The sequence below is a fragment of the Epinephelus fuscoguttatus genome, linkage group LG12 (genome assembly GCF_011397635.1).
Source record: "Epinephelus fuscoguttatus linkage group LG12, E.fuscoguttatus.final_Chr_v1".
Taxonomy (NCBI): domain Eukaryota; kingdom Metazoa; phylum Chordata; class Actinopteri; order Perciformes; family Serranidae; genus Epinephelus; species Epinephelus fuscoguttatus.
The window spans coordinates 12128682-12149548 of record NC_064763.1 but is presented as its reverse complement, the minus strand read 5'-3'; the positions used below and the strand labels follow the sequence as shown (position 1 = coordinate 12149548).

General features: G+C 38.6%; 1 protein-coding gene across 9 annotated transcripts in view; it reads right to left on the bottom strand.

The window, feature by feature from the left end:
- LOC125898834 (E3 ubiquitin-protein ligase TTC3-like) overlaps nucleotides 1-14653 on the bottom strand; it is a 54666-nt gene extending 40013 nt beyond the window's left edge. Inside the window, exons 1-13 of one of the 9 annotated variants that reach the window (XM_049592791.1) lie at nucleotides 14542-14653; nucleotides 14416-14461; nucleotides 13533-13689; nucleotides 13344-13425; nucleotides 12542-12595; nucleotides 11566-11698; nucleotides 11247-11332; nucleotides 10834-10928; nucleotides 10437-10499; nucleotides 10169-10223; nucleotides 9483-9645; nucleotides 8704-8734; nucleotides 8555-8618 (exon numbers count right to left, since the gene is read on the bottom strand). In XM_049592791.1, the coding sequence (XP_049448748.1) occupies nucleotides 8555-8618; nucleotides 8704-8734; nucleotides 9483-9645; nucleotides 10169-10223; nucleotides 10437-10499; nucleotides 10834-10928; nucleotides 11247-11332; nucleotides 11566-11698; nucleotides 12542-12595; nucleotides 13344-13425; nucleotides 13533-13689; nucleotides 14416-14461; nucleotides 14542-14646 (1134 nt within the window). In that variant the 5' untranslated portion in view covers nucleotides 14647-14653. The remainder of the gene's footprint in view (nucleotides 1-8554; nucleotides 8619-8703; nucleotides 8735-9482; nucleotides 9646-10168; nucleotides 10224-10436; nucleotides 10500-10833; nucleotides 10929-11246; nucleotides 11333-11565; nucleotides 11699-12541; nucleotides 12596-13343; nucleotides 13426-13532; nucleotides 13690-14415; nucleotides 14462-14541) is intronic. The other 8 variants (XM_049592794.1, XM_049592796.1, XM_049592792.1 and 5 more) reach the window with 8 other exon arrangements.
- Nucleotides 14654-20867: the final 6214 nt, after the last annotated feature.

The window sequence follows — 20867 nt, the reverse complement described above, 5'->3', positions numbered from 1 at the left end:
TTCATTCATGTGTACTTTTTTCTTCAGTGATCTGATTGGTCAGAGGTCAGGGTGTTGCCAAGCTGTGATCTGATACCCTGAAGTTCACCGGAGCAGGTTAGCTGTTCAGTATCAGTTACAACAGTGATTTCCCCTGGCAAAAACAGAACCAGCTTCATAGTATTGAAAACCCAGAGTTAACCCTGAAGTTGCCTGGCTAATTTCAAATCTTGCGTAGTACAGGCCTGTGGCCAAGGTAGCAGCCAATCAAAACACATCTAAAATGCAACAAATACAACATACAACATAATATACAAAAATCAGCAATAAAACAACAACTATTCAAACCTAGTGGCCTGTCAAGAAAAACAAGCATGTCTCTGTCACCACATTCTTTATGATGCCCTGATACTCTACTACTAATGATGGTATGTGTTTGTATATGTAGGTGTATGCATGTACCTGTTTTATTAATGTTGTGTTTGTTTTGTATTTTCTTTACCTTGGGAAGCACTTTGTGCTTTCAGCTCTACCAGTGCTGAACAAATAAAGTTATAATTATTATTATTATAAGCTCAGTGTATTTACCCTCACAGGTTCTAAAACCATGACTAACTGCCTGTGGGTGTGGTCCATTTTAAAACAACTAGTTTGACTTGTTTACAGTAACAGTACTCACACTGTATGTGCTGGACAGTGGACACAGAGGAGAGTCAGCTAACTTGGACCTTAGTCATCGTTTTGATGTTACTTATTTACACCATTAATGTGGTGAAAAAAACTTTACAGCTTTTTATTTTCAGCCTAATAGCAAACACAAATTGGTGTGGCTAAATTATTTGTCGTAGTCTGTCAACAAAATGGCGCCAAACTTTGTTATTTTAAATAGTTTGTCAAAACAAAGCCTGTCTGGAATGATGTCACCTATCAGAGCTGCTTCTTATTGGTCATTATCATGTTAGCATTTTTAGCCAATGAGCTAACCTACGTAGTATCGTTAAAACCATCGCGGTAGTTCGTTAACAGTACGAAGTTGGGAACTCTTTACATCAAACTGTTGTGTTGTTAGTTTATAGCATTATTACACACATATTCTCCGACGTCCCTTTACTTTATAGCTTTTAATCAACAGCTAAAGCTACGACACTTTGTTCGAGCGAGACGGAAACAAGCCCGACTCGAGACAGGATGCGCGTGCAGTTTATCCAGTTTGAAACACATACTGACAGTGAAGTAATTAATTAAATAACACGTAACGTTACCTTATGAGAAATGTTGTCCGGACGCTCAGCACTGCGCTATGCCTGTCCTGTTCATGCTTGTGTGCGGAAGTTAAATCTGTTCACGCAGCTCCTCGTGTCGTCAGCACACACGAAAGGAGGCGGTGGCGATCAGCAGAAAAACCCCCCCCCCTCAAACTCCTCTTCTTCTGCGGGTGGATTTCCGGTAGGCTTCACGCACCCATTATTGACACATAAACCACTCTGTAGTAGTACTAGTATATTATTATTTTCCAGGCATACAAGAACACAAGGCATGTATTTCTTATAATATGAAAGTGTAGTCCAGTACAAACATTCGTAAGATGCTATTTCCACCATTGCATTAACCCATTCTTTCAGTTCTGGGGCCTCTGTTAACAGTCTTCCAGTGTCTTAGAATAACTCGTCAGACAGTTATTGGACCCACAGTAATAAACTTGAATACATTTGGTATTGGCATCAGCATTGATGAGTTAAGGACCGAAATGTTTGCTGCTGTTTTTATCACTTTTCAATATTATTTTGTGCACTTTGAGCACTCTTCTTTTTGTGCATGGATGTTTTGAATAATTTGACATTTTCTGACATTGATCTCAGTCTCTGAACCTTTTTTGTGGCTATCCAGCTCGCTAAAACAATGAGCAAATTAATTATATATTGTTCATTCTTGGAGAAATTTGTATTTTCAAACATTGAATTTGTTGGGGAACACATATTTGCAAGAAAGGTTAAATACAGTATTCCATGTCTCACCATCAAGAGAGTCTGGTCTGTCCATTTATATATAGCAGGTGGTACTGTTCTTGGAATAAATGATTATCTGATTAAAGTATTGTTGATTTTTTTTTTTTTTTTTTTGTTAAAAATGGAGATTCCATCCACCGTAATGCTGTAATTGGCTTTAGTAATATCGTCGTATATATATTTGAGTTGAAAAATGATAGAGATATGATGCCAGTTGGTAGTGTATGTGCAAATAACAGGTGGAAAGAACCGATGCACATTTATTCACGTACTGTACTTCAATCCAGTTTTGAGGAACTTCCATTTTCTTCTACTTTCTAGTTTTTACTGCACTATTTGTAACAGAGTATTAAGTAAAATATCTGAGTATTTCTTCCACCACTGAAGAACAATTACAGCTGACATTAGATCTACTGCATTTACACTAACTGATAGGATTTTCTACCACAAGAGGGTGATGTTGCACTGATTTCCCATGGGAGCTGAAACCTTCACCACTTATACCACTTATCAGTGTCTATCAAGCCCCAACCTCCGGGGGAGACAAGTGAGACCAATGCGGAAGTGCCAAAAACTGCAGTTCACTGACTGTCCACTTGATGCTGGCTCCGGAAGTGAGTCAATTCCCATAGACCCCCATGTTAAAATGCCCATCTTTAGAGCAGAAATAAACATGTTTACAGCCTGGTACAAAAAATGGTTTTGGTCTCTATAGTTAAGTTCCCCTTTCATGACAACTCTGAGGGGGGTGAATTTTTTTCTAACTCTTCCGTTTAAATGTTATTAAGGTTTGAAATTGCGCATAGTTAAGGGCGTGGTCACTTTGACTGACAGGTGGCACCATCACGGGTGGCTAACTAGCATGCTAACTAGCCGCTGGCTCTGCTGCAGAGCTGAGCCTCGACTCGGCCGTCTGCTCGGCGTCATCTCAGCCAATTCGTGCCCATGTTCAAGGCATTGAACCTGTCCTCTCAGCCGTGTTTGCGCCTTTCGGATAATTTTTCAGGCAAATATTGGAGTAATATGGCTTGCTGTTCGACTAATTATACCAACAGACCGTCCAAGAAGTCTGTGCTCCAGGTTTTCGGTAAGTGAAATTCTGAAATTCTAGTATTATTTTATTTATGTTTATATGTTAGCACTAATTAGCGGTCACCATCTAGCTTGTCAGCAGCGTGTATCGGTGTTTGCGGTCACCACCTAGCTTGTCAGCTTATTATTATTATATTATTAAGTCTTTATTTAATACATGTAAAATCACGTTGATACCGGAGGTCTCATTTTCAAATGCAAGCTGTATCACAGCAGCAACATCCACATCAAGTTACAGAGCCACAGACAACACGATACAACACAAGCTTAGCTCGTTAACTAGCTAATCAACCAGCTAACATTTAGCCTTCGAGCAAGACGCCAGTCCGGGGATGCATCGAAGTCAGAGCCTGACAGAGAAGTGTTAGGATTTAACGTTAGGCATTTAGGGGGAGAATATTTTGAACAAAAGGCTGAGGCTGTGTGAGGTTTGAAAATAAAGGTCCACCACGTTAGTTGGCTAACGTGTTGCAATGTTAACGTTGTCATATGAGCAGTGTAACGTTAACGTAACATTAAGGCTATACTTGTGTATTTAAATTAAAAAGTGGCGAACTGTGTGAAATTACAATAAGGTGTGTAACGTGATTGAAAAAAAACTAATGTGACATTTGACTGTCACATATAAAATATTAAGAAGACTAGTGTATGATATAGGCCTGTGCTTAAACAACAATAGATAATGCACAGACAGAATATCAGGACTGTGATGGCCACCACCTTTTGTTTTGCTAAAATAAATTGATTATGATCTGTTAAACATTGAAGTAAGTTGTTGTATTGTTTGCCTGCAAAGGTGTCTGTAAAGTAGGTAGCTAACACATATATTACTTTTAATATCTATTTGTCTGTGTAAAGTTTTCCTCTAGGTGACCCAGACAGACTGGACCAGTGGACACTCAACACGAGGAGACAGAACTGGACTCCAAACAAGACTTCCCGTCTGTGCAGTGAACACTTTGAGAGTCATCACTTCAGCACTGACTCCAGGATAAAAACACCTTTTTTTATACAGTACCTCACAAAGAGTCAAGAAACTTATTAGTTTAAAATTATGAATTATTGTCCATAATACATTTAAATGCATTACATAAATTACTAATTGTCATACATTACTAAGTACTCGATTAGGGCACAGCTTGTCTGCGTACTATTCCTGATAAGGTGAAATTACTGACACACCAGTGCAGTTTAGTGTTCCCCTGATGCAAAAGGCCAAATGAAGATTTTATTAATCAAGGAACATGATATGTATTTACCGACTTTAACATTTTAGTGCCTTTTATGCAAAGACCCTTTATCAAAGTGAGAACTACTACCTTTTTCCCCACACACAGTCTGTGAAAAACCAATGGAAAAATATTCTCATAATGAGACAGACATAGCATGATTCCACAGTGGCAGTGAGCTTTGAGAACAGTTCAGTTTCCTTTTGATAGCAACAATTATTTTAATGTGGATGAATTGCATACTGTACATTCATACTCCACTTGTCTTGATAGTACAGTTAAATTTAAAATCACATTCAAATATAAAGTTGAATATCTACAGAACTTAAACACAAAACTATTTTATGAATGACAGCCACTTACTCAGCAATAAGATCATTTTGGTGGTGAGTGGGCTTTTAACCAAGACAGGCTGTAGTCATTGTTTTCTACCTGTGTTTTTAACCTATTATCTTTCTCTCATGTAGGACACTTGAGGAAAGTTACAACGCTTCGGCCAATGTGATATTTACTCCACAGTAAAGAGGTTGTTTCACAAGAAATTAAGATTTTGCAAATTATGACACTGGGTCCTAATCCATAGGTTTTATAATTACTGTTATAAATCTTTTCATTTATTTCATGTGTACTTTTGTAACATTTTAAAATGGATGTTTTCATGAATGCAAGCTTTGACTTAATTTTGTTAAACTGTTTGTGAAATGGTTCGAATTTTTGTGATATAAAGTGGATCAGACAAAATTTACTTTAGAGTAAAAGCTAATTTCTTGAAAGCTGTCTTTCATCAGTTTCCTGTGATGATTGGAAATATAGTGGTGATTTAAACCTTTAACAAAATATAATAGTTATTAATGGCATCTTAATGTTTTCATTTATGTCTTAACATTTACCCAAGTTTGCATTTATCTTAGCAGAATGTAAAAAAAAAAAAAAAAAAAAGAAAAGCTCATGTTATGTGCCGGTTTTGTTTGGACATTTCTTTAAGACAAATGAAGAAAATTCACGGAGAAAGTCTCCTCCTTTTGTGAAAAACAAGGAAATATCTGCACATTGAATAGTTTTAAGTCCCGTAGGAGGTATTATTTATTTGTGACGTTGTGACATATGAGAAGGTTCTGTGGGTATTGCTCGGTATTGAGACTTATATAGTGAGGCTAAAAAAAAAACCAGCAACACATAATTGGCTGATTATCTTTCTGCTTGCCTCACTATAAAAACGTCACAGTACCTTTGCCTGAGGAAGACCCTCTCAGAGTTGGCAACATAGCAAACAAGTGATACCTCCTTGGGGGCTTCAAAACTATTGTGTCCAGCTAATTCTTTGTTTTTCACTTTGAGCCCTTTTATCCAGTCACATTCTTCTGTGTTAAAAGTAGACTTCTAACAGAGCAGCAAACAAAGGTTACTCTCCAAAATCTTCTCAGGCTCTGCTGCTGGGTGTAAGATGCTTAGTTATCTTCAAGTACAAAGTTAAAATAATCAGGCCCACACAGAAATGGACTGCTTAATTTTTTGTCAGTGACAATGTTAAACATTAATGCTTAATGTTTTGTCTGTAGTATATGATTTGTTGGTCCTTTCAATTGACAGTCAGATTTGATTGTGAAATACAACATTCAGTCAGTAACAAGGACAAAAGGAGTGCAAATATAAATAGAATTTATTGAAATTTTAAACAAGTTATAGATGAATATCAAAAACTCAACATTAGCCATGACAGCCTGGGCTATGATCAGGCCTAACAAAATGTGTCCTAAAGGCCAAATTCAAAAGCAGTGACACTGCCAACAGTAAGCAGTTCACTGCGTTTGGAGGTGGTCTTTAAGACAATTAACTAATTTACTTAAAAACATATAATTTCCCCTAGGTGTGAGATGAATGTGTCTGATGTGAGGGTGCTCAATTATGGCACCATTTAAACTATGAACAAATGTAGTCATAACACACATTTCCTGGCCTTATCAATCTTTGCTGGATTGCCACCAGCCTCCCACCTGCAACTTTGGGCCAGTGAAGAAAATATTATCTTAATGCCAGGATGCTGGGGGTGAAGCTGGTGCAGGTCCTCCTTCATCATGCTGACCAGCTTCTTGACACTGCCGCCACAGTGGACGATGAGGACATCTGGTGCTGCTCTTCCTCGCATGGAGTGGGAAAAGAAGGAGAGAAGGCCTCTCCACTGCAGTCCACTCCAGCCAAACCAGCAGACACGGACGCCCGGGATGCTGAGGGTGCTTCCCAAGGTCTCTGCAGCTCTCTGGACACCACGCCGGACATAGCTGTCACCAATGATCCATGCTGTGTATATGAAAGTAAAATGAGTGTAATAAATTATTAGCGTTATATATTTTAAAAAAAGTTGAAGCCTTTTTTTTAAGATAACAGCGGAATTATTGTTTCAAAGTTTGTTGTGTAACGTTAGTTTCAGCTAAACTCAACTTACCTCAAGTTATCGTTATCGTTGTACCATCTCCTTCTTCTGGTGGCCACAGCCAGTCATCTGCCTCCATCTAACCCTATCCTCTGCATCCTCTTCTCTCACACCAGTTTACTTCATGTCCTCTTTCACAACATCCATAGATCTCCTCTTTGGTCTTCCTCTAGGCCTCTTGCCTGGCTGTTCCAGCCTCAGCATCCTTCTACCGATATATTCGCTATCCCTCCTCTGAACATGTCCAAACCATCTCAGTCTGGCCCCTCTGACTTTATCTCCAAAACATCTAACATGACCTGTCCCTCTGATGTCCTCAGTCCTGATCCTCTCCATCCTCGCCACTCCCAAAGAGAACCTCACCATCTTCATCTTTGCTACCTCCAGCTCTGCCTCCTGTCTTTTCCTCAGTGCCACTGTCTCTAAACCAAACAACATGGCTGCTCTCATCACCGTCTTGTACACCTTTCCTTTTAATCCTGCTGGTACTCTTCTATCACACATCACTCCTGTCGATGCAGTCCCACTTCCATCTTAAACTCCTCTGTCACACCTACAGCACACCTCACCACTGTCCTACAGCTCTCATACATGTCCTGCACCACTCTAACATACTTCTCTGCCACTCCAGACGTCCTCATACAATACCACAGCTCCTCTCTCGGCACCCTGTCATATGCTTTCCCTAGACCTACACAGGCACAATGCTGGTCCCTCTGACCTTCTCTGTACTTCTCCTTCAGCATCCTCAAAGCAAATACTGCAGCTGAAGTACTTTTTCTTGGCATGAAACCACACTGCTGCTCACAGATGCTCACTTCTGCTCTTAGTCTAGCTTCCACTGCTCTTTCCCATAGCTTCATTGTATGGCTCATCAATATTCAGTTGAATATTTTTCAAAAAGGATTTGCAAATCATTGCTTTCCGTTTTTATTTTATATTTATGTTTTACACAGCATCCAAACTTTTTGGAATTGGGGTTGTACATTAAATATAGAGACCATCCCGACGATGTGAGCTCAACATTCTGTTTTGCTCTGTGTCTTACCAGGCTACAGAAATACAGTAAAGAAAAGAAACAAAAGTACTAGAAAAAAATACAATAGAAATGCAATAGGGCAGAAGTGGAAAGTGGCATGTATACACTCACCGGCCACCTTATTAGGTACACCTTGCAATTACCGGTTGGACCCCCTTTTTAATTCTTGGTGTCATAGATTCAATGAGGTGCTGGAAACATTCCTCAGAGATTTTGGTCCATATTGACATGATGACATCACACAGTTGCTGCAGATTTGTGGGCTGCACATCCATGATGAGAATCTCCCGTTCCACCACATCCCAAAGGTGCTCTATTGGACTGAGATCTGGTGACTGTGGAGGCCATTGGAGTACAGTGAACTCACTGACATGTTCAAGAAACCAGTTTGGCATTTCTGTTGAGTACTATCAAGCTGCCGACACACATTAATGAGCTTCTCAGTTGTCGACAATTTAAACTGTATAACAAATATTAATATAATATGACACTTGTGGAAAGTAGGGTTGTAGTCAACCAATGAAAATCTTGGTCGACTGAAATTTTACCCACCAATCGACTGATCAATGGGGGAAAAAAATCTGGTCAGTCAGTAAGTGTTTAAACAAACTCACCTGGTTGCTTTTCCACTTTAACCTCCAAGACCTGTCAACACACAAGTTCATTATCAACACTGAAATACATCAGACTTCAGATAAAGCCATTGTTTGTGATTAAAATTGTTGGCACCTGTTAAATTATTGCTGAGGAAACGAACCATAAACAAAGAGTTACTGACCTTATTCTGTGGTGGAGGATCAGTCTTATTAACAGCTGCATGTGCTCTGTTGATGCTGTCCGGTCTAAAAAACAAAACATATGATACATAAGTCTATCATCTTTTTTAAATCATGCTTCTACAATGTGAATGAAGTAGCGCACACGGACCTTTTACTGTGAGTCTTCTTAGGATGTACAACTGAAAGCAAAACACATAGACACAGGTTTCATTTATGAAGGCACAAACTATGAAGGATGACTTCACCCTGCTTAGAGATTAACTTGTTGTTCTTTCCATGACAAGCAATGATTACGTCACGATCTGATCTTTGAAGATATTCACCTCAGTTTGAAGTAGACGCAGTATAGACGCAGCATAAAGTGTAGTTTGTCCTGCGCCAGGTTCGGTATTTGCATTTTGCCTTGATTAATTTTTTCCTTATTAAGAACATGCAGGTCGGATTTTGTGTGTTGAATGATAAGTATATTGAAAAAGAATACAAATAACTATAATTGAATTCAGTGTTTTAACACTTTTAATCCTGTGACTGCTGACTTTGTGTGACGGCTCTGTCTTCTGTGCCACCTGGAATTTGAAACCACTTCGATCAGGTGTGTTACAAAAAGGCACCTTAACTCTCTGTTTCACACGTATAAAATTTCCCAAAATGATCACTTAAAACGTGCCGCCTCACTGAATAACTTCAACAGAGCGTGGTTATTATAGGATTTGCGGTTTTGGGACAGGCTGCGGATCTTGTGTTGAAGGGTTGGGTTTTGGATGCATGAGGAAAAGACATATTCTTCAAAACTTTCAAACCAGTTACAAATTACTTTCTTAATCTCCCAACAATCTCAATTTCCGGGCACTTGTACTGTTTGAGATGGACTACAAAAATGTGAATTACAGTGCTGTTGTGAACACGACATGAGTGCAGTGAAGATACCTTTGGGTTCCGGCATTTCAGCGATGAATTTCTGGTGTTGCTGCTCCAGGTCTTTTGTTCCCTCGGGGTCAGCCTTACACAGTAGCCGGGCTAGCTTGTTAGCTTCAATGGCCATTTTGTATTCTCCCAGAGAGAACAGAGCCTCACAGTAGCGGTAGTGACCCTGCAAACAAAACATATGTTAATAACTTCATAACTGTTTTTTTGACTGACATGTACAGTACAGCTGGAGTCCAGGGACAAAAGAGAACATGTTTGGTATGAACAGAGATTTTCCCCTGGACACCTTCAGGACAAAAGGACAACAAACTCACGATCAACATGTCAACGGACACAACATACTGTTTCCATGATAATGCTGCATTGTAAACAGCAAATCTGTACTGACATTTACAGGAGGAGAGCCAGTTACAGAGTAACTAAACCCCAGACTTGTGGCGAAAGCGCCTCCTCCCTGGAACGTGACAATGGAGAGGGCTAAGAGGGGAACTAAGACACGTCCAGTTACTCCATCATGTCAAGTTCAGATAAGAAACAATAAACCGCAAAGACAATAAAAACCCCACAAAATGTTATGTCTTGTGTGTGATTTATTTATGTCTGTGAGATAAATGTCGGATCATTTTCTCTGTTGCGTGCCATCATTCCTACATTATTGTAACCGGATCATAAAAGAGATAAAGTACCTTTGCCCAGAGGGGTTTAATCAGAGTTGCACGTTTTCCATCACCGACCGCTTTTCTGTAAAAATCAAAAATTCAACTTTAGGTTAAAACATTTCCTAACTCGAGCGAACTTTGACGAACACCAGCAGTAAAACACATTTCTTGCAACAGCTCACAGTTCACTCCTTTGTGGGACTTGTAGCACAGCATCTTTTGAGGTGACACTAACTTTTCTACTGATACTGGGTACTTACAATATTCACAAACAGAATGAATAAGTGGTACTTACAGATATCTGTTACATCGGATATAACAGAGAGCTCTGTTTCCATAAATGATGTGGTTGTCTGGACTGGATGGAGAAAAAATTAATTTCAGTTACACAGATTTTCCAGTCTATTAGTTACACCTATACAATCTACTACAATCACCCTGCACTGAATAGTGTCTTTGTGAAACTTGTGTTTAAATTGTTTATAATATTGAGAGGTGTTTCCAACCCCTTCTTGTATCAATTAAAAAGACAGTGTCCACATAAACAGAAATATCTAAGTGTCACAAAGACAGGGTCATAATATTTAAGAGCATTACTGTACACAGTAGAATATCGAATAGAACACATAAAAAAAATAAAACTTCCATGTCTGGGTAAAATTCACTTCTAAAACATTAAAATATTTACTTACTAAAATTTTACAGCTTTTGAATAAAACTTCAAGGCCTTTTCATACTGTTTTTTCTGGAAGTTATCATTTCCTTTCTTCTTCATTTCTTCACATTTCTGGACGAAAAACAAGACAAACAAATTTTTAATTCCCACACAAGTACAAGACAAACATTTTAGGATGAACATAATATGAAATCAAATATTCAAGCTGTGATGATCTGTCCAAAAGTGAGGCATCTCTACTGACGTTACGTTGCCATGGCACACTGATAACAAGAAATTAAAAATGGCACTTTATATCAAAAAGGCTGCCGTCCCCTGCAGCAGTGTGTGCACTCAAACACGTAAAAACAAATAAGATCGAGCTACAGAAAAGACCTGCAGGTGCCTGTTAAAGCAAACATTGAGTTATATCACATCATGTTGGCTTACCTCTACTTGATAGTCAGATGGTTGAGCTGTTAGTGACTTCATCGTCCTCTCCAAGTTTGTACCCATTTCCTGAATAAACTTAGCAACTGATTGAAAGCAAAGGAGGAATGTGTATTAATTTACCTTCAACACCAACAGAGATTAGAAATCATTTTCCTCCTATATCAACATTAGGCTTCAGTGTTAGCACAGCTTATCAAACACTGCACATTTTTGCGCAGTAAAATATGGAATTTAATTTGAGAGTTTATAAAAGAAAGCACAAAGGTGTGTCACTGAATGGTTTAGAGGTGTGAACTGTAGTGTGAATGTATCTTACACTCTGTAAAGATTACATGCAAAGCTGTGAAGCGGATGTTTGCATGGCCAAGATCCAGGATACGACGCCGGATCGCAGGTTCTCCTGTTCGCTCCAACCAGTGCAACGCATCTTCCAAAACCTCAGCGGAACGCTGGTGATACAAAGTCAAATGAAGTCGTCACATAGAATACCTTATCTATACCATATCTCTACTGAGCAGTACAGAGGCAGTGACTGTACATGTAGGTATTTGAGGAGCTGTATGAAATTTGACACTCAAGTTTTGTTGCATTGGAAAAAAATCAAGTGTTTATTTTTGCAAATGAGGGAGTAGTGGAAAATAAAACAATCTTATAAAAGTGCCCAATTTTTCCTAAATTTAAAGTCTGTGTATCTCAGAGCATAAAATATATATTTATTTAAAATAAAGTATCAGGTACAAGAGCAGCACAAACTGCAGCCTCAAATAAACACAGCACTGTATGAACTCCTCTGCTCCATAAATACAGGACTCATCTCAGAGATTTTGAATTAAATTGAATAATGGATTAGTGTTTGTTCTCAACACGTCTGTTGATGGTTTAACCAACAGCTACATTTCATACGGTGTCCCACAGGGTTCAATACTGGGTCCACCTATTTTACAAAACAGATAAAATAACAACATTTCGAAGTGGACTCTGGCAAAGCAGACTCAACCTGCGGAATAAAGCTTGTGTATCATCATTAGGGTCAGGTACTGAACGTGGCATTTTCAAGGGTACCCACTGAATTATGTTGGTACAACCAAATACTGATACGCATTAAATCAACTGGTGCTAAATTTCAGAACCTGAGAGCACATCTGTGTCTTATTAAAAAAGTCTATTATACTATTAACCAAAAGGTAAAAAAAAAAAAAAAAAAACAGCCGTGCATCTGCCATTGTTTGAAGTACATTTAGTTTTAATAGTTGGCAAACTTTAGAGTATTCAATCACTTTTTCCAGACTTACCAAGTTAAACATGTTGCTTATCCAGACAACATGCTTTGACTGGTCCTTTTTCAGCTGAAACAGAGAACAAATAAGAAGTTTAGATCCAAAGCAAAAGTTGACAAAATGGCAAAAATAACAACAGCATGACTGTCAAACACAATTTACTCTTTTTTTCAGATAACTTGCATACTCAGGCGGTCACCTTGTAATGTTATCTTTCTTATTATGCAAAAGATTGTTTTTTGTTTGCAGTTTAAGTTCCCCTGGTTCCATAGTCGAAGGAGTAGTGTGATTACTACATAAAGTGTTTCTGGGGGACTCTCCAAGAGCAACAAACCTTCAAGGTTTGTTTTTTGTCTTTGTATTCGTACCATCAACAGGAATGTTTAAGTGATGAAAGTAAGCTGGCGGTTGGTACAGTTGGGCTCTATGATTTCCATGATGCGATAAAACACCGACGGAATCATGGAATTTGATAAGCAGATAACCATCCTGACGATGAACTTTATTGTTGGACCCTGAAGTCATGTGGAAGAAGCCCTCTGAGACGACTTAGTCATCCAAAAAAACTGAGGAATTTGTTTGCTACATTGGCTTATGCATTCCACCAATCAACATACACTTGAATCTGGTTCAATCACTGTACAATTACGTCACTGTGCTGAGAGAGTACCTACTGGGTGCGAAAAAGGTCCCTCAAAGCGGTGTTCTAAGAACTACAATCATTCCTAGTTCTTGCTGCGCGGACACAATAAAAAGGTTGGTTCTTAGAGCTATGTAAAAGTGCATTTGGTCCAAAAAACACCCATAGTTGACTTACAGTTCCTCTCTCCAGGGCTCTGAAGATTGCTTCCAGCGTTTCAATCTTTCGCAGGTGCTTCAAAGTCAGTTCATCGCTGTCACTAAAAGAAAGTAACAAACTCTTTAACAGTCTAAACATTAAAGGTTCAAAGTGTTATTAATTGGGGGATTAAGAAAATATTCACATACCAATCATAATTGTACTTACTTTGCGTCGATTACACCTATTTGTTCAGCCCACTGAGCAATAGAGGTGGGCTCACGTTGCAGCAGAATAGGGAGCCAGAAGGCACAAATTTTCAAACGTTGTCCAGCATCTCTCCTCGTTTCTACGGGAATACGGCTCCATCGTTCAAAAGCCTCCTCTGAAAAACAAAACAATGCAGCAAATAAAATTCATTTTGCCTTGGAGCAGCATAAAAAATTAGTTTAGGGAAAAGAGGACAAATGTCAAGAGGCAGCAAGCAATAGATGCTCCATATTCATGTCCCATCATTTTTTCATTTCATAACGTTACCTGTGAATGCTGTACCCCAATGCCCACAGAAGAGGAATACCCCTGTTGCAAGGAATGGGACCGGCTGCAGCCTTAGCTAAATGGTAACCAACAAACATGGCACCACACCGGTAAGGTAAGACAACACGTTTACATGTCGTTTTCTATATGTTCTCTGACATTTATCCTAACGATATGAGGCGGTCTTTGTGGAGAAAAAGCTTGTTTAGTGGACTAACTTTGCACTTGAAAGGATGCCCGTTCAATTACGTTTTAACAGGTCTGATGCTACGGCTGTATCTAGGCTAACGGCTAACATGCTAACGATTATTTCTATGTCACTAGTCACTTGAAACAAATTTAGGACGATAGGAGACGAGTTGAAATAAACCGAAATTTTCCTTTAAGCATTAAGATTCTTGCCTCAAAGATGTAATGTTGGTTATCCAGTAAATACTTGATTAAATACTCATGTAAAAGGCATCATATAATTTAAGTATGTCGATAAACTAGTAAATATATACGAAATAACAACACCATAATAGTTTTGTAGAGCTGGATATTAATATGATTGGTGTGTTAAAGTGTCTCTTACCTGATGGACGGAGGGCAACAACTGGTCTGTCCGTGGACATAAGTTTCTGAGGAGAAAAACAATTTATCAGTGACATACAGAAAACAATACGTTGGCCAAATGCTCTTATTGTGATTAATAACTCACTAGACTCATTCTGTCTCTGGAGTCTTCCCAGTCAGTACGATATTCAGAATCAGATTCTGAATCTGACATTTCTCCAAAGCTGTAGGAAGATTTGCACAAATACATCAAATCCAGTCAGCACAACATGCAGCAGTGAATTACATTTCAATGTTTCAGGTTGCTTATTTGAATTAATTTCACTGTATGAAAATCAACCTGCTGAAACTTGTTTCACTTCAGCAAATATATCTGTTTTTGTTGTCAGAGTTACATTACTGTTGTGTGATAATGCAGCTTTAAGGTGCACATTAATGTTACTTAATGTCACTCTGTGACTTACAGAGAAAAGGAGGGATTTAGTAAGTTTATACTTCCTCCCACTCCTTTTCAGATATGTAAACTATACATTCACAACTTCTTTTACATTATGCTTTTATTATTTGTAAATATTACTTTCTATCTGTCCGCTTGTTTGTGTTTTCATGTCTTGTTCCAAATAAATATCAATATCAGTGAAAGTCAGCACTGCAATGTCATGCAAGATTAACAGCAGACACGACGGTTCACTGTGACAGATTACAACAACAGGCCGGTTTCACTTGTCTGCAAGTTGATTTTCATACTGTTTGAAAAGGAAACAAAACAAGTGATCACCTGAAAACTTGAAAAAACAACCTTCAGATATCCATCATTAACCATGCAAGATATTTTCTACATGTTAAAAAAAAAAAAAAAAAAGTATTGACTAGGTACGTGGACGTGAACGAGAGCCAGTTCCAATTACGAACTGGTTCTCAATTGTCTGACTGATGCTGGCATGTTTTTCCTGATAGTTGCCCATTGCAGAACAATGGCGTCAGACTCACGCCTGTACACTGTTAGAAACTTGCAAAAAGGAGGAGTCATGGCAGAGAGGAAGGAAAGTTCCAGAGCGTGGCTTCATTACAGGAAGCGACACTCTAACAGTACTGCTTCAGGAGGTGCACAGTGCAACATATGATATTCTGCATTTTCATTAAGAAAAAACAGCCACCTAAAAAATCTATTTCAGACTAAATGTACGCTACATCTTGAGTATTGTTGGTGCTTTACCTTTTCATCGGACAGCTTGTTCCGACAGGGAACCCCCCCCCCCAACTGCTTCAGTTCCCCATATATGCTCTCGTCAAAGCCACCAGACTCCATTGACAAAAACAGTCATTTTAGCTGGCTCAACACAGGAGCTGCTGGTCTGCTGCTGCTTTGATCAGTTAGTTAATTTGTGTTATTGTGTGACTTTTGTGAATCCAAACTAATCCCTTTAAATGCCAAAGTCAAACAGTAACATAGACAAAATACCTGCTCGAGGCAGCAGTAGACCAGCAGCTCCTGTGTTCAGCAGTGTTAAATCCCTGTTTTTCTCAATGGAGTCTGGCTTTGAAGAGAGCAATTTAACAGCTTCATTTTCCAGCTGGAAATCTCTTACTGACATGAAGGTAAAGCTGTGAAAATATTCTATGTGTAGCATACACTTAAATTGATAGATCTTTTTAGGCGGGACTCTTTTCAGGTGGCTAAAATACATTTTGTTGCTGACCCCTTCACAGCAGTATATTGCCTAGCCTCTGGCGGACTCCAGCCTGCTTAAACTGGGGACATGCCGACTGACATCTACTGTATACACATTAATGCAACAGTAATATTAATCCAAAAATATAGAGCAAAACACAGAAAGGGAACATTTTACCCTACTATGAGTACGATTACACAGTTTTACTAAAGTAAGATTTTGAATGAAGATGATTTTTATAACAGTATTTTTACAGTGTGGTGTTAGTACTTTTACTTGAGTACTTCGCCACTATTTGGACTGCTTTTAAAACATGTACAAGGCTCTAAATGATCTGGCACTGGAGTATATAACTGAGCTTCTCACATCGTACCGTCTAAACAGGCCCCTTCTTTAACCCAGAAAGATGCTGAAATACTCACTCACACTTTTATTACCAGCCATATAGACTATTGCACTTCCCTTTTCACTGACTTTCTGTAACTTTCACCTACTGTTTAAGGTTGTATTGTTTTTTTAAGGTTTTCTATTTTTATGGGGTTTCTGGGTTCCTGTGGTTGTTTCAGTGCTGTCTGTCTGTCCTGAGTAGCTGCATTTAATTAGTTCAGTTGGATGCCTGCTCTCCAAAAACTGCAAAACAAATCTACCTACGGGTATTTAATAAAGTAATCTGAATATATCAGCATATCAGATATCTGCAAAACATCTGGCACAAGAATTTCCTTCAGGATAAATAAAGTTCTACTGAATTAAACTGAATTGAATGTATATATGTATGCATGCTTACATGTGTGTGTGTGTGTGTGTGTGTGTGTGTATATATATATATATATATATATATATATATATATATATATGTTTAACCAGGTAGTCCCACTGACATAGAAAATCTATTTTACAAGAGACCAGCAGCCTGTACTACGAAGCCAGTTTAATTTTCCCAGGATATCTTCTTGCTATCTGGTTTGACTAATCCTAACAATTGCCGTCTGGCTAACTGGTACTACGAAGCTTGTTATCGACTAGTTCAGTCAACTCTGGGTTTGCCCAACCAGCCACGAGCGCGTTCATGTAAAAAGGGCGGGGTTGTTAATTGCTAGCATCATCATCATCATCATCAGAACCATAAATGAAGTAGACTACTTCATGTCATATGTGATGAAACGGTAGCGACAGTGTTGTGTTTACTAGACAATAAAATGTCAGTGGCGTGGAATGCAATCGACAAAGTGTAACCTTAAAACGGATCTGGATACACTGAAAACACCATCCAAATTTTCACCGTTATCTGAGATTTAAATTACGTGCACGTATCACTATCGCTATTGCTATGGGCCTATGGGACATTAATATAGAGGTTTTTTTTTTTTTTACAGTTTAGTTGGATGATGATAATACTACTCTGAACATGTCACATAAACACTTGAACGTGATGCCAGACTATTCCTGCTGCTGAAGTAAAGAGTGGAAAGGTAGTGAACGATGGATGAGGTCCGTCTGACTGAAATGTTCATTTATAATAACGGGAGCTGATTTACAGTGAGTGGATTATTTTACTAATGAAATATTATCTGTTTTATCCTAGTTCTCATCACTCAGGTGTCTCATGTTATTTTTAGCTGCAGTGATGAATCAGAGTCAGAGATATTGGATGAAGCGAGATACCCCACCGTAGGCTTATCCAATGTTAAGAAAACGGTTACTCTTCCTGTCTCCTAAGTGGTGATGGTTAGCTAGACATACCATCAGAGCCTGACGTCACTGAATCAGGAAGTGAGCTGAGTGGGGTATCTCGCTTCATCCAATATCTCTGTCAGAGTGTAAAAGTAGCAGCACTGTCAGCAGTCACTGCAAACTAAAATAAACTTAATAATGTCAAATAGTGTTAAAATCATGCATTTACTGTTGTTAATGATCTCTCCATTTGTTAGAAGCTTTCTTTTAAAATGAGTGGAAATATTAAATGATTCTACTGACCTATAACAGCATATAGGCTCCTCTTTTTTACCCGTCACTTCAGACTTTCATTCATGTGTACTTTTTTCTTCAGTGATCTGATTGGTCAGAGGTCAGGGTGTTGCCAAGCTGTGATCTGATACCCTGAAGTTCACCGGAGCAGGTTAGCTGTTCAGTATCAGTTACAACAGTGATTTCCCCTGGCAAAAACAGAACCAGCTTCATAGTATTGAAAACCCAGAGTTAACCCTGAAGTTGCCTGGCTAATTTCAAATCTTGCTTCGTAGTACAGGCCTGTGGCCAAGGTAGCAGCCAATCAAAACACATCTAAAATGCAACAAATACAACATACAACATAATATACAAAAATCAGCAATAAAACAACAACTATTCAAACCTAGTGGCCTGTCAAGAAAAACAAGCATGTCTCTGTCACCACATTCTTTATGATGCCCTGATACTCTACTACTAATGATGGTATGTGTTTGTATATGTAGGTGTATGCATGTACCTGTTTTATTAATGTTGTGTTTGTTTTGTATTTTCTTTACCTTGGGAAGCACTTTGTGCTTTCAGCTCTACCAGTGCTGAACAAATAAAGTTATAATTATTATTATTATAAGCTCAGTGTATTTACCCTCACAGGTTCTAAAACCATGACTAACTGCCTGTGGGTGTGGTCCATTTTAAAACAACTAGTTTGACTTGTTTACAGTAACAGTACTCACACTGTATGTGCTGGACAGTGGACACAGAGGGAGAGTCAGCTAACTTGGACCTTAGTCATCGTTTTGATGTTACTTATTTACACCATTAATGTGGTGAAAAAAACTTTACAGCTTTTTATTTTCAGCCTAATAGCAAACACAAATTGGTGTGGCTAAATTATTTGTCGTAGTCTGTCAACAAAATGGCGCCAAACTTTGTTATTTTAAATAGTTTGTCAAAACAAAACCTGTCTGGAATGATGTCACCTATCAGAGCTGCTTCTTATTGGTCATTATCATGTTAGCATTTTTAGCCAATGAGCTAACCTACGTAGTATCGTTAAAACCATCGCGGTAGTTCGTTAACAGTACGAAGTTGGGAACTCTTTACATCAAACTGTTGTGTTGTTAGTTTATAGCATTATTACACACATATTCTCCGACGTCCCTTTACTTTATAGCTTTTAATCAACAGCTAAAGCTACGACACTTTGTTCGAGCGAGACGGAAACAAGCCCGACTCGAGACAGGATGCGCGTGCAGTTTATCCAGTTTGAAACACATACTGACAGTGAAGTAATTAATTAAATAACACGTAACGTTACCTTATGAGAAATGTTGTCCGGACGCTCAGCACTGCGCTATGCCTGTCCTGTTCATGCTTGTGTGCGGAAGTTAAATCTGTTCACGCAGCTCCTCGTGTCGTCAGCACACACGAAAGGAGGCGGTGGCGATCAGCAGAAAAACCCCCCCCCCTCAAACTCCTCTTCTTCTGCGGGTGGATTTCCGGTAGGCTTCACGCACCCATTATTGACACATAAACCACTCTGTAGTAGTACTAGTATATTATTATTTTCCAGGCATACAAGAACACAAGGCATGTATTTCTTATAATATGAAAGTGTAGTCCAGTACAAACATTCGTAAGATGCTATTTCCACCATTGCATTAACCCATTCTTTCAGTTCTGGGGCCTCTGTTAACAGTCTTCCAGTGTCTTAGAATAACTCGTCAGACAGTTATTGGACCCACAGTAATAAACTTGAATACATTTGGTATTGGCATCAGCATTGATGAGTTAAGGACCGAAATGTTTGCTGCTGTTTTATCACTTTTCAATATTATTTTGTGCACTTTGAGCACTCTTCTTTTGTGCATGGATGTTTTGAATAATTTGACATTTTCTGACATTGATCTCAGTCTCTGAACCTTTTTTGTGGCTATCCAGCTCGCTAAAACAATGAGCAAATTAATTATATATTGTTCATTCTTGGAGAAATTTGTATTTTCAAACATTGAATTTGTTGGGGAACACATATTTGCAAGAAAGGTTAAATACAGTATTCCATGTCTCACCATCAAGAGAGTCTGGTCTGTCCATTTATATATAGCAGGTGGTACTGTTCTTGGAATAAATGATTATCTGATTAAAGTATTGTTGATTTTTTTTTTTTGTTGTTGTTAAAAATGGAGATTCCATCCACCGTAATGCTGTAATTGGCTTTAGTAATATCGTCGTATATATATTTGAGTTGAAAAATGATAGAGATATGATGCCAGTTGGTAGTGTATGTGCAAATAACAGGTGGAAAGAACCGATGCACATTTATTCACGTACTGTACTTCAATCCAGTTTTGAGGAACTTCCATTTTCTTCTACTTTCTAGTTTTTACTGCACTATTTGTAACAGAGTATTAAGTAAAATATCTGAGTATTTCTTCCACCACTGAAGAACAATTACAGCTGACATTAGATCTACTGCATTTACACTAACTGATAGGATTTTCTACCACAAGAGGGTGATGTTGCACTGATTTCCCATGGGAGCTGAAACCTTCACCACTTATACCACTTATCAGTGTCTATCAAGCCCCAACCTCCGGGGGAGACAAGTGAGACCAATGCGGAAGTGCCAAAACTGCAGTTCACTGACTGTCCACTTGATGCTGGCTCCGGAAGTGAGTCAATTCCATAGACCCCATGTTAATATGCCCAACTTTATAGAGGAAATAAGCATGTCTACAGCCTGGTACAAAAATGGTTTTGGTCTCTATAGTTAAGTTCCCCTTTCATGACAACTCTGAGGGGGGTGAATTTTTTTCTAACTCTTCCGTTTAAATGTTATTAAGGTTTG